Below are 27,500 nucleotides of genomic sequence, written 5' to 3' on the forward strand. Positions count from 1 at the left end.
GTTAAGTCCACCTACTCATATGATGACAGAAAGCCTGCTCTGTCAGCAGGGAACAGAGACTGTTTATGTGCCCTTCGCTGCATGAGAAGAATGCAGGCTCCAGTCTCCACGTCTGCTAACTAGCAGGAGAACACGAGTCAGAAGAGGAAGATTGATAGCATTCCTCTGTCACCAGGAAAAAGGCCACAGACCACTTTCGTCATCACAACAGAGGGGAACATAGTCAAAATGTCTGCTCAAAGTACAATTCCATAAATCAAACACAAACTTTTTGTTGTAGCCAAACTCCGACATCCTGGGATAAAATGTCTAGAAAACGTTCTCGTACAGGAAGTAGGTTATTCACACTTGTTTGTGAGATAGCAAGGCTTCTGGCAAGGCAAAGCAGGGGGATGTGGTGGGGCTGGGGGTGAGGGTGGCAGTTGGGGGGTTGCAGGACGCCATCATGAACCACCCTTCCCCCACCCACGGCTCCACTTCCTCAGCCCCCCCTCCAGCCGGCAGGGCCCCCTGTGGGGACACAAAAGATCAGAGTGGAGGTTGGGTGTGAGGGCTGTGTGTGTGTGCGTGTGTGTGCGTGTGTGTGTGTGTGTGTGTGTGTGTGTGTGTGTTTCCACCAATCTACCTTCGCGAGGCCACTGCTATCAGAACACACCCACATGCTGGGGCCCTCGCTCCATGTGGGGCCCAAATCCTGGTCCCCAAATGTTTTGACCCCTTTTGCTGGGGTAGTTTTGTTGTTACTGATAAAAGTAAAAGTGTCAACATTTCCTCACTGACAGGTTAGGGTTAAAGATTGTTTTGCTTTTGGGTACAGCATAGCATTCTTTAGCTTTTGGTATGGTTAATATGAATGGAAGGGCCCCACAAAGATAGGAAGGGCCCCACTAAGGCAAAAGATGTTTGTGTGTGTGTGTGTGTGTGTATGTGTGTGTGTGTGTGTGTGTGTGTGTGTGTGTGTGTGTGTGTGTGTGTGTGTGTGTTTGTTTGTGTGCGTGTGTCTGCGCGTGTGCCTGTGTGTGTGTGTGACAGGGGAGAGCATATGCCGCGGAAATCACAAATGTGTGGCTGTTTGCATCTCATCAGCGAGACAGCCGTTGACTGCACACAAAAACATCACTCTGGGACGGTGAGAAGAAGGGCTCCTCTGTTCCGCGCCACAAAGGGGATTTGTGCAGGAACATGAATGAAAAATATGGAGGAGCGGGAGACACACACAGCCATTTAATTCTTTACAACAAACAGCCCATTGGTTTACGTCTTCTACTAACATGTACCACATAGTATATGGCACACGGACACATTGGATTGGAATGGGCTGGAATGGAAAATTTTCTTCAAATTCTTGGAAATAGAGTAACAATTAATTAATTGAATTAGATAGATAGAAGCTTAAAAAGACATAGTGTATTTTGATTGCACACAAAGAAAAAAAAAACTGCCACAGAAATCATGCCTTGGGCGGCGCCCCCACAGTGCCAGATCGTCAGGAGGGATCTTTTACCCCAGGACAGATTTCGGTGCCAATGTTGTCCTCATTTGCAACCCAAAACAAAGTTCCAGGGTGGCAGCATGGTGAGAGGGTGAACAGCGTTTGAGGGGGGGCAATTGTGTGTGTGTGTGTGTGTGTGTGTGTGTGTGTGTGTGTGTGTGTGTGTGTGTGTGTGTGTGTGTGTGTGTGTGTGTGTGTGTGTGTGTGTGTGTGTGTGTGTGTGTGTGTGTGTGTGTGTGTGTGTGTGTGTGTGTGTGTGTGTGTGTGTGTGTCTCCCTCTCTGTCTGTTGGTGTCAAAGCTACAATCCTTCACCATGCCAGATTCAAAGTCTAAGATGGCCGCCATTGGACCCATGGCTCAATGTTCTTTAGTCGTCACACGTTTCCCAAGCGCCTAGCAGCTGCCCCTATTATGCCCCTGGAGAAGGCTTTCTGCGCCTGCCTTATTCCGGCTGGTGACCCCTCCTGCTGTTGGCTTTAGCTGGGGATGGTTTGACACACTCCGGCGCGCGTACACAGCCACACCCCCACAGTCTCAGCCACACACACACGCACACACACACGCACACATTCACACAAAAAAAGACACACACACACTATGACTCTAGTGATGTCAAACAAAGGGGCATTAATATGTATTTGGAGGGGATGCGATTTAGCATATCCCTGTGAACTTTTTGAGGATTCCTTCACACGGAGAAACATTTAAGGGGTCACCAAATGCCCAGTCGTGTGTGTGTGTGTGTGTGTGTGTGTGTGTGTGTGTGTGTGTGTGTGTGTGTGTGTGTGTGTGTGTGTGTGTGTGTGTGTGTGTGTGTGTGTGTGTGTGTGTGTGTGTGTGTGTGTGTGTGTGTGTGTGGTTCTGGCCAGGGGAGTAAGGGGATAACGAGCTGCACAGACCAGTAAGCTTTAAAGGTATGCAAGGAGTTGATGTGCCCTTCTGTCCCCATGCAGCATCATGCCCTTCTGGGTGGGAAGCTGTGCCCTAAATGGTCAAGGAGATGGGCTTGAGATAAGAGGGTTGCAGGTTCGAATCCCACCCTTCCACTCCCCACATAATTCCATGGTTGAGGGGGCCTTGAGCAAAGCACCTCAACCCACACTGCTCTAGGGATACCAATACCCTGTACTTGAAAGAACCATATGCTTTAGATAAAATGTGGCCCTGTGTGGTCCTGGCGTGTCCTTCAACAGGGAAGCAAGATGTCAACACTGGAAGATGTCAACAATTTGATTTTATCTAACCAGGCTATCGCCAGATTATCAAAAGAGAGATACCATCTAGGAACCATCTATTAACTTTCTCATAGGGCTCAGTCTAAACTATTCAAAATCTAAACCAGGGGTGTGGAACATATGTCTCGAGGGCCCTTGAGGCCGTTTTATCCAGCCCCATAATTTGAATGTTATGAAATATGACATGTTTTGTAAAGAGATGTTAGAAATTACAATTGCAATACAATTAAATCAGTGTTTCTCAAAGTGGGGCGCAAGCCCCCCTGGGGGGCGCGGAGGCATCACATCTGATGGGGGGGGGGTGTTCCCGCAAGGAAATTATTTCCTGTCTCGCCAATAAGCAATATATTTTAAGCCCTCACCAACATTATATAAATTGTCATGAATTTGAATAGCATAGGAAATGAACACACGTCCCCAAAGCAGCGATCGTAAAATCAGTCTGTGCGAGTACTGCAGTTGCATGAGGGGGCTCGGAATCATCCAGACCCTCCGAAGGGGGGAATGTTGAGAAAAGTTTGAGAACCACTGAATTAAATCATAATTTCAGGGGACCTATTGAAGATGGGATCTGTGGTAAAGGTCAATATAGGCCTAAAATACAGGGGGAAATCCTGGTTTGTGTTCATAGTACAGGCCCTTGGAGGACTTGAAAAAAATTGAAGTGGCCCCTCGAATGAAAAAGGCTTCCCACCCTTAATCTAAACCTTGATGGAAAACTGGTTTCGCATCAGATGTTGACATGGCGGATTTCTAAACAAAACGACAAGCTTCCATTTATCCAATAGTATGTATTGCTCTACTCCCGTTCTGTGGTTGGGTTCCTAAAATCAGGCAAAGGTTTTAGGCTCGGTTTCAATCATGTCCATCAGATCAGAACAGGTGCACAAGGTAGCATGGCTATTCCCAGGCTAGGTTTGAGCACTGTGCCACTTGATTGTAAATCTTCTGAATCCAGGTTGCACATCACTGCCCCATTCACAGGATAATCTAATAACTTTATTACTCTCACCATAAAGGACTGGACAAGTAAAGCAGATATTGTTTTGATTATCATAATAGCTTATATTTTGTTGTTGTTTGTTTGATGGTTGCGCCTAGAGACCAAGATAATTATGTATGCATTTAATCCACTTACTGGCAAGCTGTATCAAATAAATAAACCGATTTAATTCAAGAAATTGACATCACACTCTCCATCCCCTCTTCATAAGGTGGGTTATTTATGCCTCATTGGCAAATGCTTACACACAGTGTGCCAAAATGGAAATCCAACAACCAAAAAAGTGCATTGCAAACCCGTTCAACAATAGAAGCAGTGCAATGGGAAGCATTATAGAAACAAAATGTTTTGCTTTATTCTAATTTATGTCTCTCTCTCACACACATACACACAGTGTGATGTCAGAGTAAGGTGTTTTCGACTTGGGGGGAGATATGTGGTACTATTCTATATCTATCTGTTGGTGTCACCGCAACAATCCTTCACCATGCCAGGTTCAAGGTCTAAGATGCCCACCATTGGACCCATGGCTCAATGTTCTTCGTCACACTTTTCCCAAGCGCCTAGCAGCTGCCTCTATTGTGCCCCTGAAGAAGGCTTTCTGCGCCTGCCTTTTTTCCGGCTGGTGACCCCTCCTGCTGTTAGCTTTAACCGTGGATGGTTTTACACTGTGGTGCGCGCGCCCAAACACACCCCCACCAACACACTCTGACCCTAGTGATCTCAAACAAAGAGGCATTAATATGTATTTGGGAGTAGATGCGCTTTTAACATATCCCTGTGAACTTTTTAAGGATTCCTTCACACAGAGAAAACATGGGAGGATGGGAGTAGTCTTCTCTGAGAAGCTCATTCTCACAAGTTTTCGTCTGACGTCATCCCATTCCAATCACTCAGGGTCAGTTTGATCTTCTGAACTTTCACAGGGAGAAGTGGAGCAACTGCTGAGCCCACCCAGAACCTCTATGGCAAACTCAACTAAAGTCTTGTTTTAGCTTAGCCTCCTCAAAAGACCCATAAACAATAACATTCACACTGCAATTTTTCTCAGTTTTCATATGAAATTCTTTCAAAAAAGTTATCTGATGTTGTGGGTGGATATTAATGAAGCAAGGCAACAACTGAATTCATGTCTGTATGAAAAGAACATTTTATTTCGATGGTATCAAAAACATAAATCACAAACAACTGTAAAAATATATAATCGTAAGAAATATATTACTTTAGTTCAATAAATATCAGACATACCAAACAATATCCAGACACACTTCCTTTCGGAAGTGCTTTCAAGAGGACTGTGTCAATAATGGAGACAGTACTGATGCATGAGGTATTTTGCGTTTGTAAGAACATAAAATGACAAATATAAAGAGAAGGGTGTCAATCGGATGGATGCTAAGCAATGTTGTCGTTTAAAAGAAAGGCAGCTACGGATTTAGCATAAAATCTTCTCATCCACTTGTCAATGGCAAAAGAGAAGACATACATTCATTCATTGTCCTTGAAAAGAAGAAAGAAAATACAGGAATCTGACAAAGGGGCTTACACCCCATGTGCCCTCAACGCAAGTCTTTACAAAAGGCTCACACTTTGAGTAGGTAAAATTGAAAACAAGTTCGTTCTGAGCTCTGAAAGTCTTCAGAAACATGATGACCCATGGAGTTCCAGGGCAAGAACGAAAAAGAAAAAAGACAAAAACAAAGAAATTTGTCTGATTATCAACATGGTCGTCATCCTCCTCAAAGCAAAGCACCCTGGGAACACCTCCTCAGTCTTCACACACACACACACACACATACACTTGGCTTCAGCATTTAAATAAAATCAAGCTTGTGGACACTTCTGTCCCCTCTGACGGGTCACTGACCTACATCTACTTGGTCAGCCTCTACTACTACGCCAACTAAGGCACCGCGTAAACCAACTCGCCTTCAATACTGAACATGGCAACAATACTGCCGCATGCTTGAGCGTAACCAGCACACCAGGCCCAAAGGCCTTTGGCTGCTCTCCTACACAGTGACCAGCCACCACCATGGCCAAAAAACAGAGACCATTCAGCGGTGCGTCAAATCTGAAGTTGCATTGCAACATATTCTTTCTTTCAGTCCATCACTGGGAAAAGATACCAAAATGGACGAGTGTCAAGGCACAATAAAGTCCCCGGGGGTCCTTCTCCTAGCATGTAGGGGACGTGGTGATGGGACTGTGGAGGAAGGCCAGTGGGCTTTGCGTGGCGTGGTGAACTGGAATCGTGACGGGGAAGTTGAAGACTGTGCCACTCTTGGTCAACGCGGGGCTGCCGGCCTCTGAGGAGCAGGTGGAGGAGGCCAGCACCTGGGACTCGAACTGCAGCAGCTGGCCCATGAAGCTGAAGTTGGGGGAGATGATGCTGCGGCGCTGCTTGACGAACTCGAAGGCCTCCTCCAGCTTCACACGGTTGGTGCGCATCAGGTAGGCCAGGCAGATGGTGGCCGAGCGGGAGATGCCAGCCTGGCAGTGGACGAACACGCGGCCCCCTTTGTTCCTTATAGAGTCTGTAAAATAAGAAAAAAGAAAAAGGGGTTAAATAAATGTGAACTACATATTGATGTTAGCGTATACATCTGTGAAGATTCTCATCCATCATCTTGTTTCAATAGACTTGTTGTAGGCATCTGGACTTTGTTTATTAGCATGACATGATGTCGCCTAGCGATACCCTAAGCCTGATGGGAAGGGAACATTGGGGATGTGGTTTGATTGGCTGACCTCTAGAAGGCGCCTATTCACTGTTTGTCTGAGAAGATAGCCATTGGTGAAAAAAGAAAACCGAGAAGGATGGGACGGGCACCACTGTCATTTGAGCTCTACCCACAAGCAATGTGGTGCGTGTCATTACAAATACACACCACCACCCCACCTCAGGCATGACTGGAAAGTACCATAAACATTACCTGGGCCCATTGATAAAGTATGTTTAAAGAGCCCCTCCCCTAACTCACACCCTCCCCTTGAAAACAATGGCACTTTCATTTGTAAATCAAAAGCCCACAGTATCAGTAATGAAGGTCCCCGTCATTAGGGGAACAGGAAGAAAATGCTCCAAGGGGAGTTTGTGGGGGGAAGGGTAACGGGGCATTAGCCTAAACAGGGTCTGAAAGGACCAGTGGGGGAGGGAGTCCTACCCCCTGACATCATTGATCTGGGGAGGAAAGCCCACAGAAGCTGCCCTTTTGTTGTGGCCAAACAAAGGAACTAGGGGGCTTTCAAGCGCACCCAGAGGGCTCCGCTCAATAGCAGACTGGAGATGGGGGTCACCACACAGAGAGGCACATGAAAAGGCCCACCTCTACAAATCAGATGGGAGACGATGATGTAAGCCATTGTGGTTCTGGGGGGTCTAGGAGAGTGGGGGTGGGGCTTTTGGTGCTACCAGCTGGTCAGTTTTGGAGGGAAAGACCTATACCCCTTTCTTTTTTTCAAAATTCAAATTCTAATGAGCCACGGTTGGTTAGCGAGGGGGTTGGGCACACGACGCTGTCAGTTGCTTCCCATGGCAACATCTGTCCTTGGTTACATACTTAAGTAGGCTACTTCAATATTTAAGTACAGAATTACTTTTTAAAAAAACATATTTGGAGAAATACTCACCAATAAATTCAATTGCCTCATTGAACCAGCAACTGATGTCAGCTTTGTGGCTGTCCTCGACAGGGATGCTCTTGTACTGAAAATGGTCCTCAAAGTGGTTGGGACAGTTGGCGGAGACATTGATGAGTGCTGTGATTCCCAGTAGGTCCAGCATATCCTTTCTTGACGCATGATAGGCACTACCAAGGTAGAGGAATGGCAGGATCTCCACCGGGCCACCCTGAAATATAGAGAACAGAGGAGTTTTGATGAGTGTCATTACCCGCAATAGAGCACAAATTCTGATCTGTGGAAGCAACAATGAAGCCCTGAATAAGCAGTTAAGTTGTGTAAAGACAAGTCGTGCGGAACGTACCTGGTCGTAAAGCGGTGTGTTACATCCCGGATCGTTGTTGTCTGGGTGACAGCTTGCGCTCAGGGGCAAACTGAGCCCCTGGGGTGGCGCTGGCTTGGTGCACATCTCCGGATAGTCGGATGAAAAACTGTCGAAACCACCTAAACAAGACAAATGTGTGAAGGAGAGGAAGTGAGTACGGGCTTGACAGCTGTCTTCGGTGGTTATTTTCACACATCGTTAACTAGGCAGACGGGCAAGTTCATTTTAAAGGGGGGCAACAGCTGAGTTCAACACATGGTCCTCACCCTGCCATAACCTTATATGGGCCAAAGTAAAGAAAGAAATTCTCATATGCCACGGAACAGTTGTACTAAGTTGTGCTTAGATCTGTAAACAGTTTCATGATAACGCTCACCTTTAAGAAAATATACGCTGGCTCCACACGGGTTGCGATTCAAAGCCGATACAGCAAGCATTAAAGTCCCGTCTTTCTTCACTTGGGTTAGTTCAGAGCTTCGTTCATCGAGGAACACTACACTCTGATAGTCTCCAGAAACAAGTCGGTTTCTTGTGTCCTCGTTTGGGACGATGTGCTCGAGTCCAAGCCCTCCCCTGGCTCTTCTGCGCACAATTGTGCTGAAGCGCACATTGGTAGAGCCGGGGATGTGCGAGTTGTTGAAAGAGAAAAAAGAACGGCAGTCCAACACGAGACAGCCTGGGTCATCTCCTTCCAAGAGTGCCCTGAATGAGGCACTGTCGATGCAAGGGACCTCCATTACGACCATAGTAGTACGTCTCGCCGAGAAAGAAAAATCTAAATACATAAAGTTACGCCGAGCTGATATTTTTTATTTCAACGATGTCGAGTTAACGAAACACTAACCACGCGTTTCTTTGAGTCAAAACGAGAATCTTCTTTGTGAAACGAGACCTTCTTTGTTCTTAATGAATGCTTACTAAATGTTTAATTTCTGGTAGAGAAACAAATTCAGCCACAGAGGATGGAATGAAGTAGTTATCCTATCTTCGTTTCAATAGTCCGTAGTGTTGTTTGATAGAGGGTATAGTTTCCTCTTCGATCTCCCACAGTTCTTTAGGGAGTGTAATCTAACCTCTAACTTCTGTGAGAGACTTTTATAGGAGACTGTCGTTGTGAATGAGAGTCGCCTGACGTCAGGCGCCCGCCCATTTTGGCTAGAGGCCCGCGCCAACGTCATGCGCAATCCGACAAAACTATCCAAACTCTTTTGGGGACCTTTGCAAAGAAAACACTGCATTTTTTTATTGCGGGTATATCATTATATCCACTATTTTTAACCACTATTCAGGCATTTCTTACATTTGTCACAGTATTTCCATTCAATATAAACTTTGGTAAATATGAAAGCTTTTAAATTATGATGAACAGCGATGAATGAAGAACAGTGGAGTGGCACTCTTTGTTACATGACGAATGTTACGTTGTCGCGAAAAGAAGTAACACATTTTTTTAAAAAAGTCAGAGAAATTTGGAAAAATTTCCATGAGGTGATTGTCTTATTAGACTTCTATTATGCTCTTGAAATAAACAGTCAGGTAATAATATAATCACTGAATAGCTATCAGGGCACCCATAAAAGTTTATTCTTTGTTTTTATTGTACAGGGGTACATAGTGTTCAATGCGGCGAGAGCAAAGGGTAACCATAAAAGTTAATCACTGTATAGAAACTTGAGCTCTGGTAAATTTCCATGGGCTGAAAACAGCGCTGGTGCAGGCATCAGGCCATTCGGTGATATCGCCAGCAGCCTGAGCGCAGTTCATGCTGAACGTTTAGAAAGAGTGCATGTCACCAAAGCGCAAAAAAACAACACTAATTCTATGTCAATGGGACACACAGTTGATCAGGACGCACTAAGACCAGCAAAGTGTCAGTCATTCACAGCTGTGTGGTGAGGGGGGAAGTGTGTCACTAAACCGCACTAACACGTTTGTTGATGTTTATGCCCTCGCTAGGGCTGTCAACACACCCATATGACGCATAGCTTACTGCAAAGCTGTGATAGTGACGGTTTATTTTTTTCACCCATGCTCGTTTTGCTTCCTGTTTGGGGAATGTTTTGTTTGTTTGTTTGTTTTTCAGCTTCTGCAAGACAGGGTTATATACTAGAATATAGGTTATAAGTAAAAACAGGTTATAAACATTTTTTTCAAAGAGCTGAGAAATGTGTGTGCTGTGCATGGAAATGGGCATGTCATGTGCCATAATAGCATTCTTTCTGTATTAATATAAACTATAGGCCTATTAATACAGTCTACTAACAACAATACAGGATACTCCATAAAAACTTTTTAAAATTCCATAAAAAACCTTTTGGTGCCAATATAAACAATAACACACTACAATCTACAGAGGAAACTGGGCCTATCGATGGGCCTATACTCAACCAGTTATAACCAGTTTCCCCTATGCCATCTTGTCTCGCTTTTTGAACCTCACTGTTGGATTGCATCATTTTGGTAAAATGGGCTCTTTTGCAGTGCAACATCCTGACTGTGTTGTTACATCTTGTCCTGAGATTAAAAAAAGAAGAATGACTCAGAAATAACGGTAAAGCGCTCAGAAGAAAAGAGGAAGTGAGAGAGATGGAGACGCCACGCAACTGGGTTTACTGTACATGGTATTCTCCTCTCACTCTAACCATTCACCACTTACTGACATAGCATTAATTGCTGACAAACAACCCTGGGAAATATATAGGGATACTTATTTACAGTCATGAAATCATCACATCAGTTTGTTATCAGCAGGAAAATATTGCGGGTATGACCTTTAAAGATTTTGGTGTTCGGTTCTACGTTTATTTAAGGTGGAGTAAAAACACACTGGACAGACCAGATGTAACTTATTTGAGTGTTTTAGCACAAGTAGTAATTCACAACACAAATTCTTTACTGGACCTTTCTGACTTTGCCCAAAAGGCCTGGGCTGCCTTCTTCAATGCATTGCATGGGGACATTATATTAGCCTATACATATAGCCAGTCTTATCTTGAACCAATTAACAGTCGTTGTCTCTCACTACAAAACAACCAAGCCCACACAATACACAATTTGGTGTTTGTTGTTTTCATCTATGTCCCAGACGTCTGTCATCCTTCATCTAACGATGGAGCTATTAGGTTTATCCAGACGGGTAGTGTATGGCCTAGCAGCTAGCCTACAGATACTAACAAATGCTGAACTGAGAATGAATTCCTTGTAAAAGCAATTTCCTCTGGAGACAATAAGGGTATCTATCTATCTGTCTGTCTGTCTGTCTGTCTGTCTAGAGTAGAGTACTTTTATTAATCCTGAAGGAAATTAAGGTGTCTAACAGCTTACACAAATACACAAATACAAAACATAAACAAAGACCTAATAGGCCTACACATAATTGCACATTGCAGTAAACATAACCTTACATCCGTTCACATGCTCTCTCTCTCTCTCTCTCTCTCTCTCTCTCTCTCTCTCTCTCTCTCTCTCTCACTCACTCACTCACTCACTCACTCACTCACTCACTCACTCTCTCACACACACACACACACACACACACACACACACACACACACACACACACACACACACACACACACACACACACACACACACACACACACACCTATCTATCTAGATATGAAGTGAAAGCGAAAGCCCACCTGGGAAACTCCCATTTTTATCGTGACACAGCACTCCACAGCACACAATGAAATTGCCTTTCTGCCTCACCCATGTAAGGGAACAGCCCCAAATGGCGTGGGAGCAGTGCAGCGGGACAGTACCATGTTCAGGGTTCGGATGATGGGGGAGAGCACTGACTCTACTGTGTCTAGAAGTAATTGACTAGGTCAAAGTACAAGAGAGTCCTTGTGCACATGCCCTCAGCAATGCAGGTGCAGGTATGAGGCAGGAGAAGGTGAATCAATGAACAAAATTCAAGAGACACCGCACACTGCTTACTTTTCTTTACTTTATTTCTCTGAGCGAATAAAGTAAAGAAAAGTAAGCAGTGTGCGGTGTCTCTTGAATTTTGTTCATTAATTGACTAGGTATTGTAGGCCTGCCTGTATTTAGCTATACATTTTTGGTGTGTCCACCAAACGCATATTTAATCATAGCAACCAACTGCATTAATTTACTGATGCCCAACTGATGCCCAGACTCCTGACCCATAGAACCTGAAACACATTACATCAGATTATTACAGATTATATTAATCTCCTCATTTTTTAAGAAATAATAACCCCCACCATTCAGCAGAGGCTTTATTGTTCCCTAAAGCGTCCAAGGTACAATTTTCTACAATACACATGTGACATGCCGGTACACGGGTGGTGAGATCAGACATGCAATATCTGGCAAAAACAGTGTGATGTGAATGACGTGTGGGTCCGTCTCTCCATCAATTTCGACTGTTTCTCATGTCTTCATGGAGTGTGGGTTTTGCGCACCTAACAACAGTCAGAGGTTTTGGGAAATGTAGTAACTTTTTGTTTACAGTTTTGACTATATAGTTTAAAGTCACAGTGTCTCGGTAATGCACACTGCAATAACCCGACATGATTGCGCGTTATGGCTTTGGTGCGCGCATGGAGTGCGCGTTTAAGTTCTGAAACGGAAATACAATCATACAGGACCTACTCTGTCAGCCAATCAGCTTTTGCAAAGCGTACTAAGCAGACGTCATCCCCGGTACTATCCCAGCCGGTAGGATTGAAGCAAGTTTGGAATTGCACCACCACACCGTTAAACAGCACAATATACAAATAGACAGTGTTGTAACCCAAATCATCATGACTTTCGATGTGAGAAGGTGAGTAGAAAATACTGAGAACAATTCAATTTCTTCGCGTCTGCCGCATGGTAGCAAACAATTCTTCCAGTGATCAACTAAACTGTTTCCCCACTCTGAATGCAGTTGGTTGGCTAGCAAAGCCCATTAACTATGTAGCCGATTGATGCTGGGGAGTAATAAAGACAATGCAACAATGTAACAAATGTAACCTTTCATGCGTAAAACAATATCTATTACAATGTTGCTGCCGTGAACTCCGTCTGTGTTCTCCCAGTTAGCCACTTGCAGCTAGTAATATGTGTTATCAATATACAGCCCAATACCTACAGTACACAGTCTACAGTCCCTGGTTTGGCTAGGTTTGTTTCATTTTTTTTTGCCGTATGAGCGCAATTTCAGTAAAACTATGTTCTCTGAAATTGTCCGAAATATTGGTGGTGTTCCCCAACAAGCTCTGAAAAAAACAGACTTACACTCGCACAATGGCAGTGTGTTAGCTCTACAGTGACATTTCTGTGCACCGTTACGTACAGTTTGATTATTGATTTTATTCAAATACATCACGACATGGGCGACTTGTCACATTTAGAAAGGCACGGTAATTTGCACGCCCAATTAACATTGCACAGGCAGGTAGTTTCAGCTTCTTCAAGGAGGCGTGGCTTCTTCTTTTCACATACAGTATACAGTAATGATCATCTGTGGGGCAGTATAATTGTGAAAATGTAAAATGGAATAGAGTGCCTTGTGTGGACAGTGAGCTCATTTGCATGTTTAAGAGTGCTGGGGTGTCACTGTTTCATGCCATCTAATACTTGAATCCTCCCAGACATCTTTATTTCATCATTGTCTTCATCCTTTTGACAATTTTTCAAGGCAAAAGCATTCCGTAACAAAGGTGTGAGTGTCCTATTCGGGTCGTGTCCCACATGTTTGTAATCGAGGTAAACCGGGCACACCTGTCAAGCAAACAGCAAGCCAAGAATCACAGTGTGCTGAAAGCTGTTATCAGTGGATCAGGTATCCTATTCCGGAACATAGGATCCTGTTTCAGAAAGTTTCGCTACCATGTCTCACACTCTCAAAGGACTGCTAATGTTTCATGACTGTGTGTGTGTGTGTGTGTGTGTGTGTGTGTGTGTGTGTGTGTGTGTGTGTGTGTGTGTGTGTGTGTGTGTGTGTGTGTGTGTGTGTGTGTGTGTGTGTGAGTGTTAGAGAGACAGAGAGAGAGACAGAGAGAGAGACAGAGACAGACAGACAGTTTTGTGTGGTACAATTTAGTGTTCTGATCGCAATATGAAAAGAAAGCTGTTTGTGACTTATTGTCATTCTTCTATGTGATGTTATTTTGTTTCATATCCATGGCTAATCAGTCAGTTGTAGGGAATGACCTTCAATGTTGACATTATTGACATTTAAGGTTTCTCAACAAAGAGTGGCTCATCCGACGTAGATCACATGGCAAGCAGCATATTATTTCAGGAAAAAGTTTGTTCATTCTAAGAACAATATAGGGGTATATTCTATGTTCCAAGCGTTTCATTCCAAGCCACACACACACAAAAAACGAACCCCTCTAAAAGCAGAAAGGGCTTAGTTATTGAAGATACAGAAATCCACATTTAATCAGTCCAGACCATTTGCAGGACATGTTGAAATTGTTGCTTTTTTAAATGATAAGAGAAAGGTGTTTCGGGCAGGTTTGTGTAGTTACTGGATCCAGCAAATTAACTAAGTACATATCCAGATACACAAAAGGACATCTCCAAATTAATGTAGTCATGTTATAGTGTTATATAGGCCTCCTCTGTTAAAATCTCTATTAGGCTGCTTTGAAAAACCCACAGAAAGGGCAAATATTTGTCTGTCACTCCAGACAGCGCTGCTGTTGCTGATATTAGACCATGGTATATGTCATGGCCGTAGCTCGTGGCACTGATTAATGGACTTATCAGGCTTTTGAGGCTCCAAAGAGAAAAGGAAAGACAAATATATAATGTCACATTGACCTTACTGATACGACTAATGTTAGTGTAGAAGATTTCGATAAAATAATTTGTGCCGTATGTGCTGCATCAGTTGTATCTTTGTGGACTTTCAAAACACCATTAGACAATTGTGTTTGTACCGCAAAATTAACACAGAGTTACCTAGAAATGCACTCAGAGAGTGCAGACCTCTGCCAAGGAAGCTGTTCGATAAAGCATTTGACTATGCTGCACCGTAAACATTTTCAAGTCTTCCTGCCTTGTTTTTGTTGAGTTACAGACTGGATTGTCAAAAATCGCCCTCTCCCGCAATGGTGAAGAATCTTTTTACAAATTTCCCGGATCCTGATCGTGATCTGGATCACCACCAATACTTAATCACTTGTTCCTTTTGTCATTTCCAACAACACTGTACATAGGTCAGACCAGTAAATTAGTTAATTACTTTGTGAATATTTATGAAAAAAAAAGATTTGTTAATGTGAAACATATATTTCGAAAACAAATGGCTACAATTATATACTCTATCTTTAAATGCATCCTGAAGACTATGAACAACTATTCCGTACTCTTGAGTCTGAATGGTGGGGCTTCTCAGAAGCCTGTTACATGGTTTGTGTGTAATGCTTTGGTAATTGACCCATAAAACATTCAAAATGTTTTGCCGCCACTTGTTCCGCAATGTAAAGGTCAGCTTGTAGAGGAATGGAGGTCATGGAAACTTAGCAGACATGGAAATCAGACTTATGTGTGTGTACATGCTCACCCGTGTGTGTGTTGCTTTGTGATGCCAACTGTTGAGGAGACTCCAAGTTGTAAACCACACTTGCACACCTCAAGGCATTTAAAGGCAGTGGTTTGCCAGTTTTCCCTCCCCAGTCATCCGCTTTGCTCGGTCCAAAACACTTTCCATTTCCATAAACTTAAAATAGACCAAGTGATTCCATATGGGTTAACTTTCATGCATCGTTACAGCTGAGGTCAGTTGGGAAATATTGTAATTTGTTTCATTGTTCCCAATTTATTTCCAATGAAACCTTTGCTTGTGCCCCCCTCTTTAGCAGGTAATGATAGCAACCTGTTATTGCCTGATCAAACAACCAGCACCACAGCAGTGTTTCCTTCAGCACTTTATATAGTTAGAGTAAGGTAGAGTATGTCATTTTCAGTCTTTAAAATTTTTAGTTTATTTCGTTAATGTACTGATGCAAATTCACAAATGTTATATTTTTCATGTAGATACGACCCTCAATTTCTTCCATTTTCACTACGACTTGGAAATATACAGTTTTCATACATAAAGCGGTGGAGCTTCTCAATGTCTGACCTCTTTGGCTGCAAAATGTAATGTAGCCTACTTTGGTCAGACCTGTAAATGTTAATTACTCTGTTTAATATTCATCAAAAGATCAAATTTATGAATGGGTTGCATACATTTTGACTGACTACAACGAATGACTAAAATAGCATGAACTTTACCTAAGAATCCCACATGGACACTTAACACCCATCATCTTGACTATGTCCCCTGAAGAACAATATGAAGGTATTGGATTGCAAATGTAATTTCTAAAGTTGCTTTATAATAAATGTATTAACTGTTCATCCCTGGGGGGGTATCCTATCATATTTCATATTCAACTTCACCTCATAGCCTGATAATAGCTTCATGTCCCTCACATGGCTTGACTAACACATATTATGTGGTAACCACTGCAGAGTCTTTCATCTGAGCCCACTGGTGCAAAAGGACACACTGTCCTCCTCATTGTTATTTCACCCACTGGAGGAGTCGGAGCAGACCACCTTGTCAAAATAGATTGCGCAAGGCAGGAAATGGAGAAACGCACAACACATGTCGAGGTGTTTGCACTCGCAACCACTCAGGCGTACTGTAGCTTGTGTAAATGTGGACGACTCCTACGCACAGAGACGCCGTGTGCTCAGCTGATGTATTGAAAGACGTGTTTTAACAGAGTGTACCTGTTTAGCCAGTGAATGTAATCATTACTTGTAGAAGGCGTCAGAATAAGCCATTCGGAAGCAAGTTGATGGTGGTGAGAGAGGTGCTTGTGTAAACTTTCAGACCACGTTGTCCAGAAAACAGACCAAACACAAAGGAGCTGTTTCCTTTTGAGGTTTTACTCTTGAACAGCATCCACCTTTTGTCCTGCTGCCATGCTGGGTGTCTCCTCAGACCGTATGTTTGTGCAAACAGTGGCTTTTAGTGGAATTAGTTAGCACAACACATCCTCCCAAGAGCATACCTCAAGGCTGAAGCATAGGTGATGGACTGGAAAGGGGTAATTGTGATATTGGATGAGGTCTCATTTTTCACATCGGCAAATGTCAACCGCAAGAAGGCCACAGAGGCTTAAAAATATACTTTGAGGGTTTCTTAGATGCTTGCCAGAAGTTAAAAGTCTCTTAAAACATCATCTGGGCTATTTACTACTCTGTGACGTAATGTTTTGCTCACTCTGCATCTGCGGTATTCAGAGCTTTTAAAAGCAAAACAACGTTTTCTGCCAAGAGGCCTCAAAACGCCAGTGAGTCCACCTTACCTCATTGTGACGATTTATGTCTAGAACCGAATATGGGGAGGATTCTATTTAACCCGTTGAGACGGGGTGTTACCCCAATGTCAGTGACCAAGTCGTAGTGTATTACCACAGGCTCTGTGATATGTCATAGTAGTGTAGCACTATGGTAGTTACATCTTCAATGACCTTTACTGCATTCCACTGGTGAAACGACGTGCAATATGGGTCACCACTCACCACTGAGTAAGAGTCAGTTGGAACGTTTAGACAGAATTAAAAACCATTCACTGTCCCTCCCTGCACTCTTCTCCCCTAATTTGTAGAACTCGTTACTCTCTCTCTCTCTCTCTCGCTGGGTTGCGTCAGCCGTGATGACAACACTGGCAGCAGCAAGTGGAAGAAATATTTCACTGTGAGGATGGAGTCAGTGTTTGAGCAGTTAAGAGGGAAGGGCTAATGAATAAAGATAGAATAAGGAGCAGAGAGAGAGAGAAAAGGTGGGAGGGGGAGACTTGAGGTGGAGAGGATTTTAATGCCGAAAAAGGCCCTGAGAAGGCAATGGGGAGAGAGAGAGCCGGAGGGAGGCTCGTTCTTAGCCTCTGAGCCAGAATACTTCCAGAGTCTTCCTGAACTCATGGAGCTCTTCTTTGGACCGAAAAAAGACATCTGTCTCTCTGACACTCTATAACTCTCTCTTTCTCTCTCTCTCTCTCTCTCTCTCTCTCTCTCTCTCTCTCTCTCTCTCTCTCTCGCTCTCGCGCGCTCAAATCAAATGGCATGAATGAATCACTGTTGCCAAAGTAAGGTACATATGTGAGGAAAAATAAAATAAAATAGAGACAGATAGTCTAATAGTAATAATAAGAAAAAATCTCTCTATCTCTCTCTTTCTCTCAAGTCATGATTGGTGTAGGTGAAAAATCTGGAGCATGTGTTGCTCAGTAAGCTGCATACCTCCGAATATCTGTTTGGCTGCCCTCACTCCAGACCTTTTGCTCTGCTCTGTGACCGTCTTGAGAGACGTCAGTCTCACCAATATGCTACGATTTCACGTCAGATGTGCCGACCTTGATAAATTGTTTCTGTTTCAGATTCTTGGGGAGATTTAGAGTTTGAATCTTTTGTTTCGAGGGCCCACTGTTTTAAGTCCTCGAAAACTGGCAGCAGTTCTCATTGTTCTTTTTCCTCAATGGCACTTCCGTCCTCCGTTAGATAAGACTCCTGTCCTGGAGGGCTTGCATCCGCTCATGTTCGCACTGTTTGACCTCCTTTACTGTGTGTGTGTGTGTGTGTGTGTGTGTGTGTGTGTGTGTGTGTGTGTGTGTGTGTGTGTGTGTGTGTGTGTGTGTGTGTGTGTGTGTGTGTGTGTGTGTGTGTGTGTGTGTGTGTGTGCGTGTGCGTGTGTGTTTACGTTTACGTTTACGTCTGCACACCTGCCTGAAAGGTAATGTTGCTGTTATACTGGTCGGGACACATCTCTATTGACACTGAAGTTTTTTAATGTGCTGAGTTTGTGGCATAACTTATGGGTGTGTTTCTTTTGCCTTGTGTTTATGCTTGGTCTGCACACATCTGTGTGTGTAAGGGTTAGTTTGTGTTGGTGTGTGTGTTTGTTGCTTTGTGTTTGTTGCCTGGTGTTTACACTTGGTGTGTGTGTGTGTGTGTGTGTGTGTGTGTGTGTGTTTGCGTGTGTGTGTTTAGTCAGCAGCATAGCAGCCCTTTTCCGTGTGCAGCAGGAGGAGAAGGAAGGCAGAGGAAGAGGTGTGACTGTTTGGAGGCCCCTGGCCTGGTTGATGTTCCCCTGGCCCCCTGGCCCCCTGGCCTCTGTCTGTCCTCTCTCTCCTCTTCCTCGGCTGGGCCTGGCTCTGGTTTACTGTGGCCGTCTGCCATAGATAACATTCCTTCGCGCCGCTGTAATGTTTCTCCTCCCGCACCACTTCACATGGTCTGCTTTTTGTGAAAAAGCCTCAATCTCCTTCCCCCAACTGTGACGTTATCGCCTCAAAACACACACACACACACACACACACACACACACACACACACACACACACACACACACACACACACACACACACACACACACACACACACACACACACACTGTGTGTCTGTCAGCACTGGGAACACTCTGTGCTTTCACACATGCTGCACTGTTTACATTTTTTCTCTTTCTTCTGCCCCCTTTCCTCTTCCCTCTGTTTCACACATCCTCCTCTCTCTCTCTCTCTCTCTCTCTCTCTCTCTCTCTCTCTCTCTCTCTCTCTCTCTCTCTCTCTCTCTCTCTCTCTCTCTCTCCTTTGACCTGACTGCAGGTTCGATATCTACAGGAAGGTGCCCAAAGACCTCACCCAGCCCACGTACACTGGAGCCTTCAGTAAGTCAAGCTGCCAAGCTGAAGTTGGCCAACAATAATCAGAGAGAAAGAGAGGGAGATTCATATAATTGAGAACGTGTTTTAAAGACAAAGAAAGGGAATGCATGAGAAAGAGAAGACATTTTAATTGCTTTCTTCAAAATAATAAGTGACAAATTCTTGGTCACAACTGGTCAGTACACTCGCATCAGTTGCAGTACATAATAAAATAGAGGGCCTTATAATGAAAAACTGTTTGTATGTGTATGTTTATGTGTTTGTGCCTGTGAGGTTGTTTATGTGTGTGTGTGTGTGTAAGTTTGCACATAAAATGTGTAAGAGAGTGTGATTAATGTCTCAGCTATGGTGATTGATTATTCACTGCTGATCAGTGTTGTGTCATGATCATCTGTTTCCCATGACATGACACTGCTGCTTTTGATCAAGAGCCTGCCAGGGTCTAGTCAGAGAGTAGAATACATGTTGTTTCTCTTCCTCCCTCGTGTGTGTGTGTGTGTGTGTGTGCGTGTGCGTGTGTGCGTGTGTGTGTGCGCGCACACACATGCTTATGTGTGTCATTACGATGTCACCAGTCAGGATTGTAGCTATTGTGTTTCTAGCCCCAGGTAGAATACCTGCCTTGCGATTAGTCATGATTGCCATAATGACTACACACACACACACACACACACACACACACACACACACACACACACACACACACACACACACACACACACACACACACACACACACACACACACACAAACTTACATAAGCAAGCAAGTACACACCCTCACACACCTCCACTGCCTTAAAGTCACAAATACACTCATGGTATGTACCGTATAATTAATCCAGGTGACAATTATCTAAGTCACACTTCCCGATTGCTAATAATCCTTTCCTGGCAATGGGTGGGTTAATGGAATCTTTTTGAATTGATTTACCGTAATAATTTTGTGATCTTAAGAAGAAGAAAAAAACCGCAAGAAAATATATTCAGGTTCTTTAGCTGTACATGTGCTGTATTACATGTATAGTACAAAATTCACACATGAAGTGCTATACCCGCAACTCCCGACCCATTATTATTAATACTGTAATCATTTTGTGATCTAAAAAAAAAATGAAAATGTATTCAGGTTCTTTGGGGGTACAATACACTGTATTACATGTATAGTAAACATTCACACCAAAAGTTGTATACCCGCTTCCCCCAACCCTCCCATAACATCAATGAGAAAGCATAACCCAACAAAAAGTGTTTTTCTGTAAAACTTCACGGGGACACAAAGATAATAGATAGAAATCCTTATTTTATGGCTTTTGTGATTAACACAACGCTGTAGGGGTTGAAGGTTTGGCCATACTCCCCTGGTCTTTCAGGTTCTTTCCCCGACACAGTCATCCCCAACATGGAAGGAGTGAACTCATGCTGAACCTGACCTGTATGTGTGTCGTATGCGGTACTCCCATTCGTTAATGTTCCAGCGAAACATTACACACACACGCACACGCGCATGCACGCGCGCGCACACACACACACTCTAAACATTACTGTGTGTAAATGGGAACAGCCCACTGCCCTGGGCAGGGCACTGTGTGGAGATGTGGTGTTCCACCAAGTCATGTGACCTACTGTGCTGCAGGTGCCTTGAGGTGTGTCTCAGGAGAGCCGTGTCCATGTAAACATGGCAAGCTCACCTGCTCCGTGATGAAGGGCTGGTGATGACTCATAATGTCACGTGACCACAGTGGAAACGCGCCAGGGCCATAGAAACACCTTTGAAATGGTCTTGATTTTCATGCTCATGCTGGGTGGTCATGAATGGCGACAGTAAAAGCTATTTTTTGCCTCTCTGCTGGGCCTACTGAATGAATGGAAAACAATGAGCACGGCAGGGAAGTCACTGAGGCTTTGTAAATTTTCCAAATCAAAACCCAAGCAAGCTAGCGGTCAATGGAAATGTGCTTTCCTACTTTCAATCTAATGTGGTTTTAGTGGCTCCCAATTCCACAGTCGAAATGGAAGACGATGAAAGATCGACTTAAAAGAGTTGTCACTGGCCAAACTGTAGTGATTGGCTGACGTCTCGTATTTTCTTTGGGTAAACAAGGAACCCAATACAACCCTTGGTTGTTGTGTACTTAAAATATCCTTATCTTTCTGAGATTCTGTGAATAAGTAACTTGGCCTGGATAAACAAATGAAAAAACATGTTACACAAGTCCAGGTCACACAGACTTCCCCTCCCCCATACAGACAGGACTCTGGGAATCTGGTATACTCAAGAGGTGCTCAGGCAGAAGCAGAGGTGTAGAAAGTAGAAGTACTCTTACAAGTGTTATTACAACACCAGTGGTATGATATCACATGGTTTCAACTTTGCAATATCATACCTTAGTGTTGCAACCGTTGTAATCACATCTGTAGTGCTCCTACTTTATACAACTCTGCTTTCATGACTAACAACAACACTGGTGCATGGTATCATACAATTGGTTCAGCAGTTACCTAATGAAGGCGCCTTTTATTTTATTTTCCTTACTTCCATTTTATATACCTCTGTTGGTACTACCAGGGGTCTCTCATGGCTCACGAAATGGACAGAATAATGTGTTCAACTCAGTAAAGTGAATTCTTTGCATAGTTTGCACTGAGGTGAGGGAGATGATGAATAAATCACACAACCAATAAAAGTAACAAATGCGTTTGTGTGTGCGTGCGTGCGTGCATGTTCGATTGTTAGTGAGTTTGGTTAAAAAGCATCTGCAAAATGCAATTTGATGTAATATAATGTGTGTGTGTTTGTATCTCTCTGTGTGTGTGTGTGTGTGTGTGTGTGTGTGTGTGTGTGTGTGTGTGTGTGTGTGTGTGTGTGTGTGTGTTTCTTTTCCAGTTTCAATATGCTGCTGTGTCTTCATGCTCTTCCTTTTTCTCTCGGAGCTGACGGGATTCATAGCCACAGAAATGTATGTATGCAAAAAACAACCGCATCGTATCCGTAATACCTCAGGAAAGTGAGAATTGCATGTTTATTTTTCTGTCTGTAAACTGAATCTGCTTAGAGATTTTGGATTCTGATGTCAGATGTAGCCCCTTAATACTGGAATGTAGTAGTCACTGAAAAAAAAAACGTTACTACTGTAGTACTACGCCTCTATGACGGTGCACAGCGCCTTTAGTAATAACTTACGACTTGGTCATTGACATTCTGGTAACAGGTAATTTATAACGGGGGCTGAGTGCCTATAGTACGTATAGGAACTGTACTATCGACACGTAATGCTTCATGTTTGGGAAGTGATTGTATCAGTAATTTTACAGAATGAATGACTGGTTACCAACAAGGAAGGAGTCCCCTCTCTTTCTACTCTCTCTGTTTACTCACACATATTGCACATTCATCATCATCAACACACACACACACACACACACACACACACACACACACACACACACACACACACACACACACACACACACACACACACACACACACACACACACACACACACACACACACACACACACACACACACACACACTTTTATATTTTCCCCACAAAATGAAAGTAGTGTGTCTGAGAACACTGTGCACACAATACAGCAATATTTCCGAAAATGCTGTGTGTGAAACTGTGAGAACCCCACAGGGTGCTCCAATGGTGTCCCCGAGTCTCCCTGTGGCTGGTTCACTACCACAACATGGAAAGTCACACACAGCGACACACTCACAGTTCTTGCTTGTTTCTGTAGCAATACAACTAGGCACGTTTATCTTTCTGTTTGTCCACTGAAACTTCCCAGAGATATTGGATTCTGATGTCATCCGTAGCCCCTTGACACTGGAACGTTGTAATTGTCACTGAAAAGCTTTACTTCCATAGTACTGCACCACTATGACGGTGCACAGCGCCTTTAGTAATACATTACGACTTGGTCATTGCCATTCTGGTAACGGCTAATTAATAACAGGGGTCGTGTCTTAAGGGGTTAAGTAGATTCAAGAGTGCCTATAGATAGAACATATAGGAAATGTGCCAATGACATGTAATGCTTCATGTTTGGGAAGTGATTGCATCAGTAATTTACTGAATGTATGACGGGTTACCAACAAGGAAGGAGTCCCCTCTCTTTCTACTCTCTCTGTTAACTCACATATGTTGCGCATTAATTAACACACATACACAATCACACGCACGCACACACACACTTTCATATTTTCCCACAAAATGAAAGCAGGGTGTTTGAGAACACAGGGCACACGATACGGCAACATTTCCCAAAATACTGTGTGTGAAACTGTGAGAACCCCACAGGGTGCTCCAATGGTGTCCCCGAGTGTCTCCGTGGCTGGTTCACTACCACAACATGGAAATTCACACACAGCAACACACTCACATTTCTTGCTTGTTTCTGTGGCAATACAACTGGTCTTGTAAGCAATAGTTACTGGATGCCACGTGAACATTACAGTGACATGTCACCACGTCTATTCCGCACAGAGTTTTGGAGAAGGAAACGAAAGTGACTCATGAGAAATAGAAAAAAACACACGCACACACACACACACACACACACACACACACACACATACACACACACAAGCTGTAAATTTGTCAGTCAGCACTTTACAAAACCAAGTCGCCATTTACATTTTTTTGTTTGTTCTAATTTTAGAAACTCTAGTTAGAGAACATGTAGAATGGCATGGTGTTGTGATGCTTATGTATGAAAATAAAGCTGTGTACGCTGCTGATTTCAACTTTTACACGTCAGATTATCTCAGTTCAAAATGTGCCAAGTTCTGCAATCGTGGTTTTACCTACCCCAATGATATCCTCAGGCAGAGATGTCAAAATGAGGCCCGGGGGACAAATTTGGCCAGCAGAGTCATTATATTTGGCTCGCGAGATCACTTCAACTATATAGTATAGTACAGCTGGCCCACATACACTGTCCATCTACACATAGAACATGACTTGGACATGATATGTGGTGTGTCATAAGAATATAAATGGGCAGAGGCCAGTCATCTCCCACTCATGCAGCAGAATATGTTTGTGAGTGTTTGTGTAATTTGCCTTTGATTACCAAATGCGTGCATACACAATTATAGCCTTTTTTCCCCAAAATACATTGAGTTTGACCCTTACTTTATCCTAGATTTTAATGTTGGCCCCCTGTACATTTGAGTTTGACATCCCTGGTCTCAGGGTCTCTCCCCATACTAACCCCGGTCTTTGTTGTGTTTTGTGCTTGTGTTCTCAGAGTAAATGAATTGTATGTGGATGACCCCGATAAAGACAGTGGGGGGAAGATTGAAGTGAGTTTAAACATCAGTTTGCCAAACTTACACTGTGACTGTGAGTATTTATTTCACACACATTTACACACACACAACTCTTCAGTCTTTTACTCTTTTGTGTTTGAACACTGCCTCTTTACACACACACACACACACACACACACACACACACACACACACACACACACACACACACACACACACACACACACACACACACACACACACACACACACACACTAACTAACACTCACTAGCATGCCTAATTTCCTAAACACATCTCACACACCCTGTCATGTCACCACTTGTTGTCTTTTGCGGTTGGCTATCCATGACTCACATGTATGCTGCCAATAAGCAGTGTGACCTACATTGGCATACACAGTGTTTTTTATTCAACTGAACTGAACTCCAACTCAACTTTCAACTTTATTGTCCACAAAAGGGGCGATTAAGTGTTTAGCAAGAAAGCATAAACGCATATAGACAACAGCAACAGATAACACAGGACAGACATAAAGTGCAATTGGTCAATAAAAGGATAAAAGTGCCATAAATAGGGTTATAGAATGAAACAAAACAAAAATGTCATACATAAAATCATAAAATCATAAAATTCCATAAATAACTCCAGGGATCAGGTCAAGTAATCAGTTGAGTTGAGAGTTGAGATGAGTTTTACCTTCTCATACAACTTGTTTTTCAGACATGGAGACCATAAAGTTTTTAGTCATGTGTCTGTGACAAAACTAAAGTCAACAAAAGGGATATACCTTATTAAACTGCTACCATAGTACTACACTACTACGACATAAACACAGAGTCTTCAGGAATACATGTATGACTTGGTAGCACTAACTTTATAACAGGGGTCATAGCCTAACAGATTCAAACTTTCAGAGAGGAATAGTGAAAATATGTTGTTTATATTTTGGAAGGAGTGCTTACTTGGTTAACTTGCTGTCTCCTGTGCCTGTGGTTGAATTTTCCAGAATTACTTTCGTTACTCACCACTCAGGTGAATGATGATTCATCTTCTTCTGGTCAACATAACGTGCCCTTTGTCCTTAAAGCGCGATACTGTACTATTTCTGGACATGGGCTCATTTTACAACTCCCCTTGAGTTAGATAATTGACTGCTAGCTTTTTCCCGTTCTTCCAACCATTGCCTGAGCCTGAGCCTGGTAACATAAATTCTACCTCCAAGCTAGCAATTGTCATTGAATCGTATGGGACCAGCTAGTGGCTAGCTGGTACCGTAAGGTTTAATGATGGTTGCTAGCTTGGAACTAGAAGTAGCATCATGCGACCAAGAGAATGATGACAGGAACGGGAGAAAGGTAAAATTCAATTATTTAAGTCCAGGGAAGGTGTAAAAGGAGCCTATTTCCAGAAATGGTATAGTATATAGCTTTAAGTTAGGCAACAGTTGCACTGCACTAGTGGTTTCGCGACACGTTTTATTTACTGTTTCTTTGAAGGTTTCAAATTGTAAAAAAAAAAAAAAAAGAGAGAGAGAGAGAGAGGCCTGGGAGACGGAGAAGAGAAATGGGAGTCTGATTGCATTTATTTATTTATTTTGCCTGTGCTTTTTCTCCATCATGACTTTGCTCCGAAAATATGCCCTGTGACACAATCACAATTACATACAAGAGAAAAAGAACACCAGCACAGCTCAGTGTAGGCGGAGGAAGGGAGAGTGAGAAGAATGGGGACAAAAAACAAGAAGTGCTTTAAGGCTGTACCAAAAATGGAAGGATTTCTTCCTCCCTAGTTAAAAAAGTGAAAAAACCCAAGGACTGGATGAGCTCAGTTTGAATTTGCCTCTACTTTTCTAGCAGTATGAGTCAAGCGAATGACATTTGCTTCATAATGATGGTAATGACTTCACATTGTGGAAGTATTAAGTCACTGGGCATATGGATATATGAGGACACACACACACACACACACACACACACACACACACACACACACACACACACACACACACACACACACACACACACACACCCTATCATTTTGATTTTCACAGACATATTCCTCTTCCATTCTTCTGAGTGAGTGAGTGACTGACTGACTGACTGACTGACTGACTGACTGACTGAGTGACTGACTGACTGACTGACTGACTGACTGACTGACTGTGTCTGTCCACATCACCAGCTGAAGTTGCTTCCCCTCTGACGAGTATTTCCCAAGACGCAGCCCTGTGATGAGGATGACGCTGTATGACTAGTGCAAGGCCCATCACAGGGACCATGACGCCATAACTAGCCTCATTGCTACAATCCCTATAGCTTTATCTTGAAAACGCGTGCCATGCTGTGTCAGTGTCATGGGTCTTACGTCACAGCCTCTCGTCAGCTGTTTGGCTACTAAAGTTAATCATTTCCTGAGGTCTTTGATGACATATTGACCCTACCTGGCCCTTCCTTGTTTCTGATAGTGTTGCAATATTGACATCAGAAGGTGATGTTTGCAGAAGTCTGAGGTACTTCCCAAGGAGCCGTTCCGTCTGAAAGTGATTATTTCACTCCGCCGTTTGCTCAGCTCATTGGCTTATATTGTTGCAATGTGCTGGCTCTTTTGGCAAGGCAATTTTATTTTTATAGCGCATTTCAGTGTGCTTTACAGAAAAGTAAGATCAAATTAAATGAAATAAAATAAACAAGGTATGGCAGGTGAAAATTGAATTAAAAATGAGTAAAAGATAAAAACAGGAAATGAGAAGAAAAGGCAAATAAAAATATCAAAACAAGAGTCAATATTCTGGATTTC

The 27,500-nt window shown here is 43.2% G+C and overlaps 2 protein-coding genes across 2 annotated transcripts in view; one reads left to right on the forward strand and one right to left on the reverse strand.

Moving 5' to 3' along the window:
* Positions 1 to 4,857: 4,857 nt before the first annotated feature.
* dusp1 (dual specificity phosphatase 1) lies at positions 4,858 to 8,804 on the reverse strand. Its single transcript, XM_063190418.1, has 4 exons — positions 8,117 to 8,804; positions 7,720 to 7,859; positions 7,365 to 7,584; positions 4,858 to 6,268 (listed from the first exon to the last, which is right to left on the reverse strand). The coding sequence occupies exons 1-4, from the start codon at positions 8,523 to 8,525 to the stop codon at positions 5,910 to 5,912; spliced, it is 1,128 nt and encodes a 375-aa protein (XP_063046488.1). The 5' UTR covers positions 8,526 to 8,804; the 3' UTR covers positions 4,858 to 5,909.
* Positions 8,805 to 12,435: 3,631 nt separating this feature from the next.
* Positions 12,436 to 27,500, forward strand: part of ergic1 (endoplasmic reticulum-golgi intermediate compartment 1) — a 30,996-nt gene continuing 15,931 nt past the window's right edge. The window contains exons 1-4 of the mRNA XM_063190253.1: positions 12,436 to 12,535; positions 19,364 to 19,425; positions 22,308 to 22,380; positions 24,682 to 24,776. Of these exons, the coding sequence (XP_063046323.1) occupies positions 12,516 to 12,535; positions 19,364 to 19,425; positions 22,308 to 22,380; positions 24,682 to 24,776 (250 nt within the window). The 5' untranslated portion in view covers positions 12,436 to 12,515. The remainder of the gene's footprint in view (positions 12,536 to 19,363; positions 19,426 to 22,307; positions 22,381 to 24,681; positions 24,777 to 27,500) is intronic.

The sequence above is a fragment of the Engraulis encrasicolus genome, chromosome 23 (assembly GCF_034702125.1).
Source record: "Engraulis encrasicolus isolate BLACKSEA-1 chromosome 23, IST_EnEncr_1.0, whole genome shotgun sequence".
Classification (NCBI taxonomy): Eukaryota; Metazoa; Chordata; class Actinopteri; order Clupeiformes; family Engraulidae; genus Engraulis; species Engraulis encrasicolus.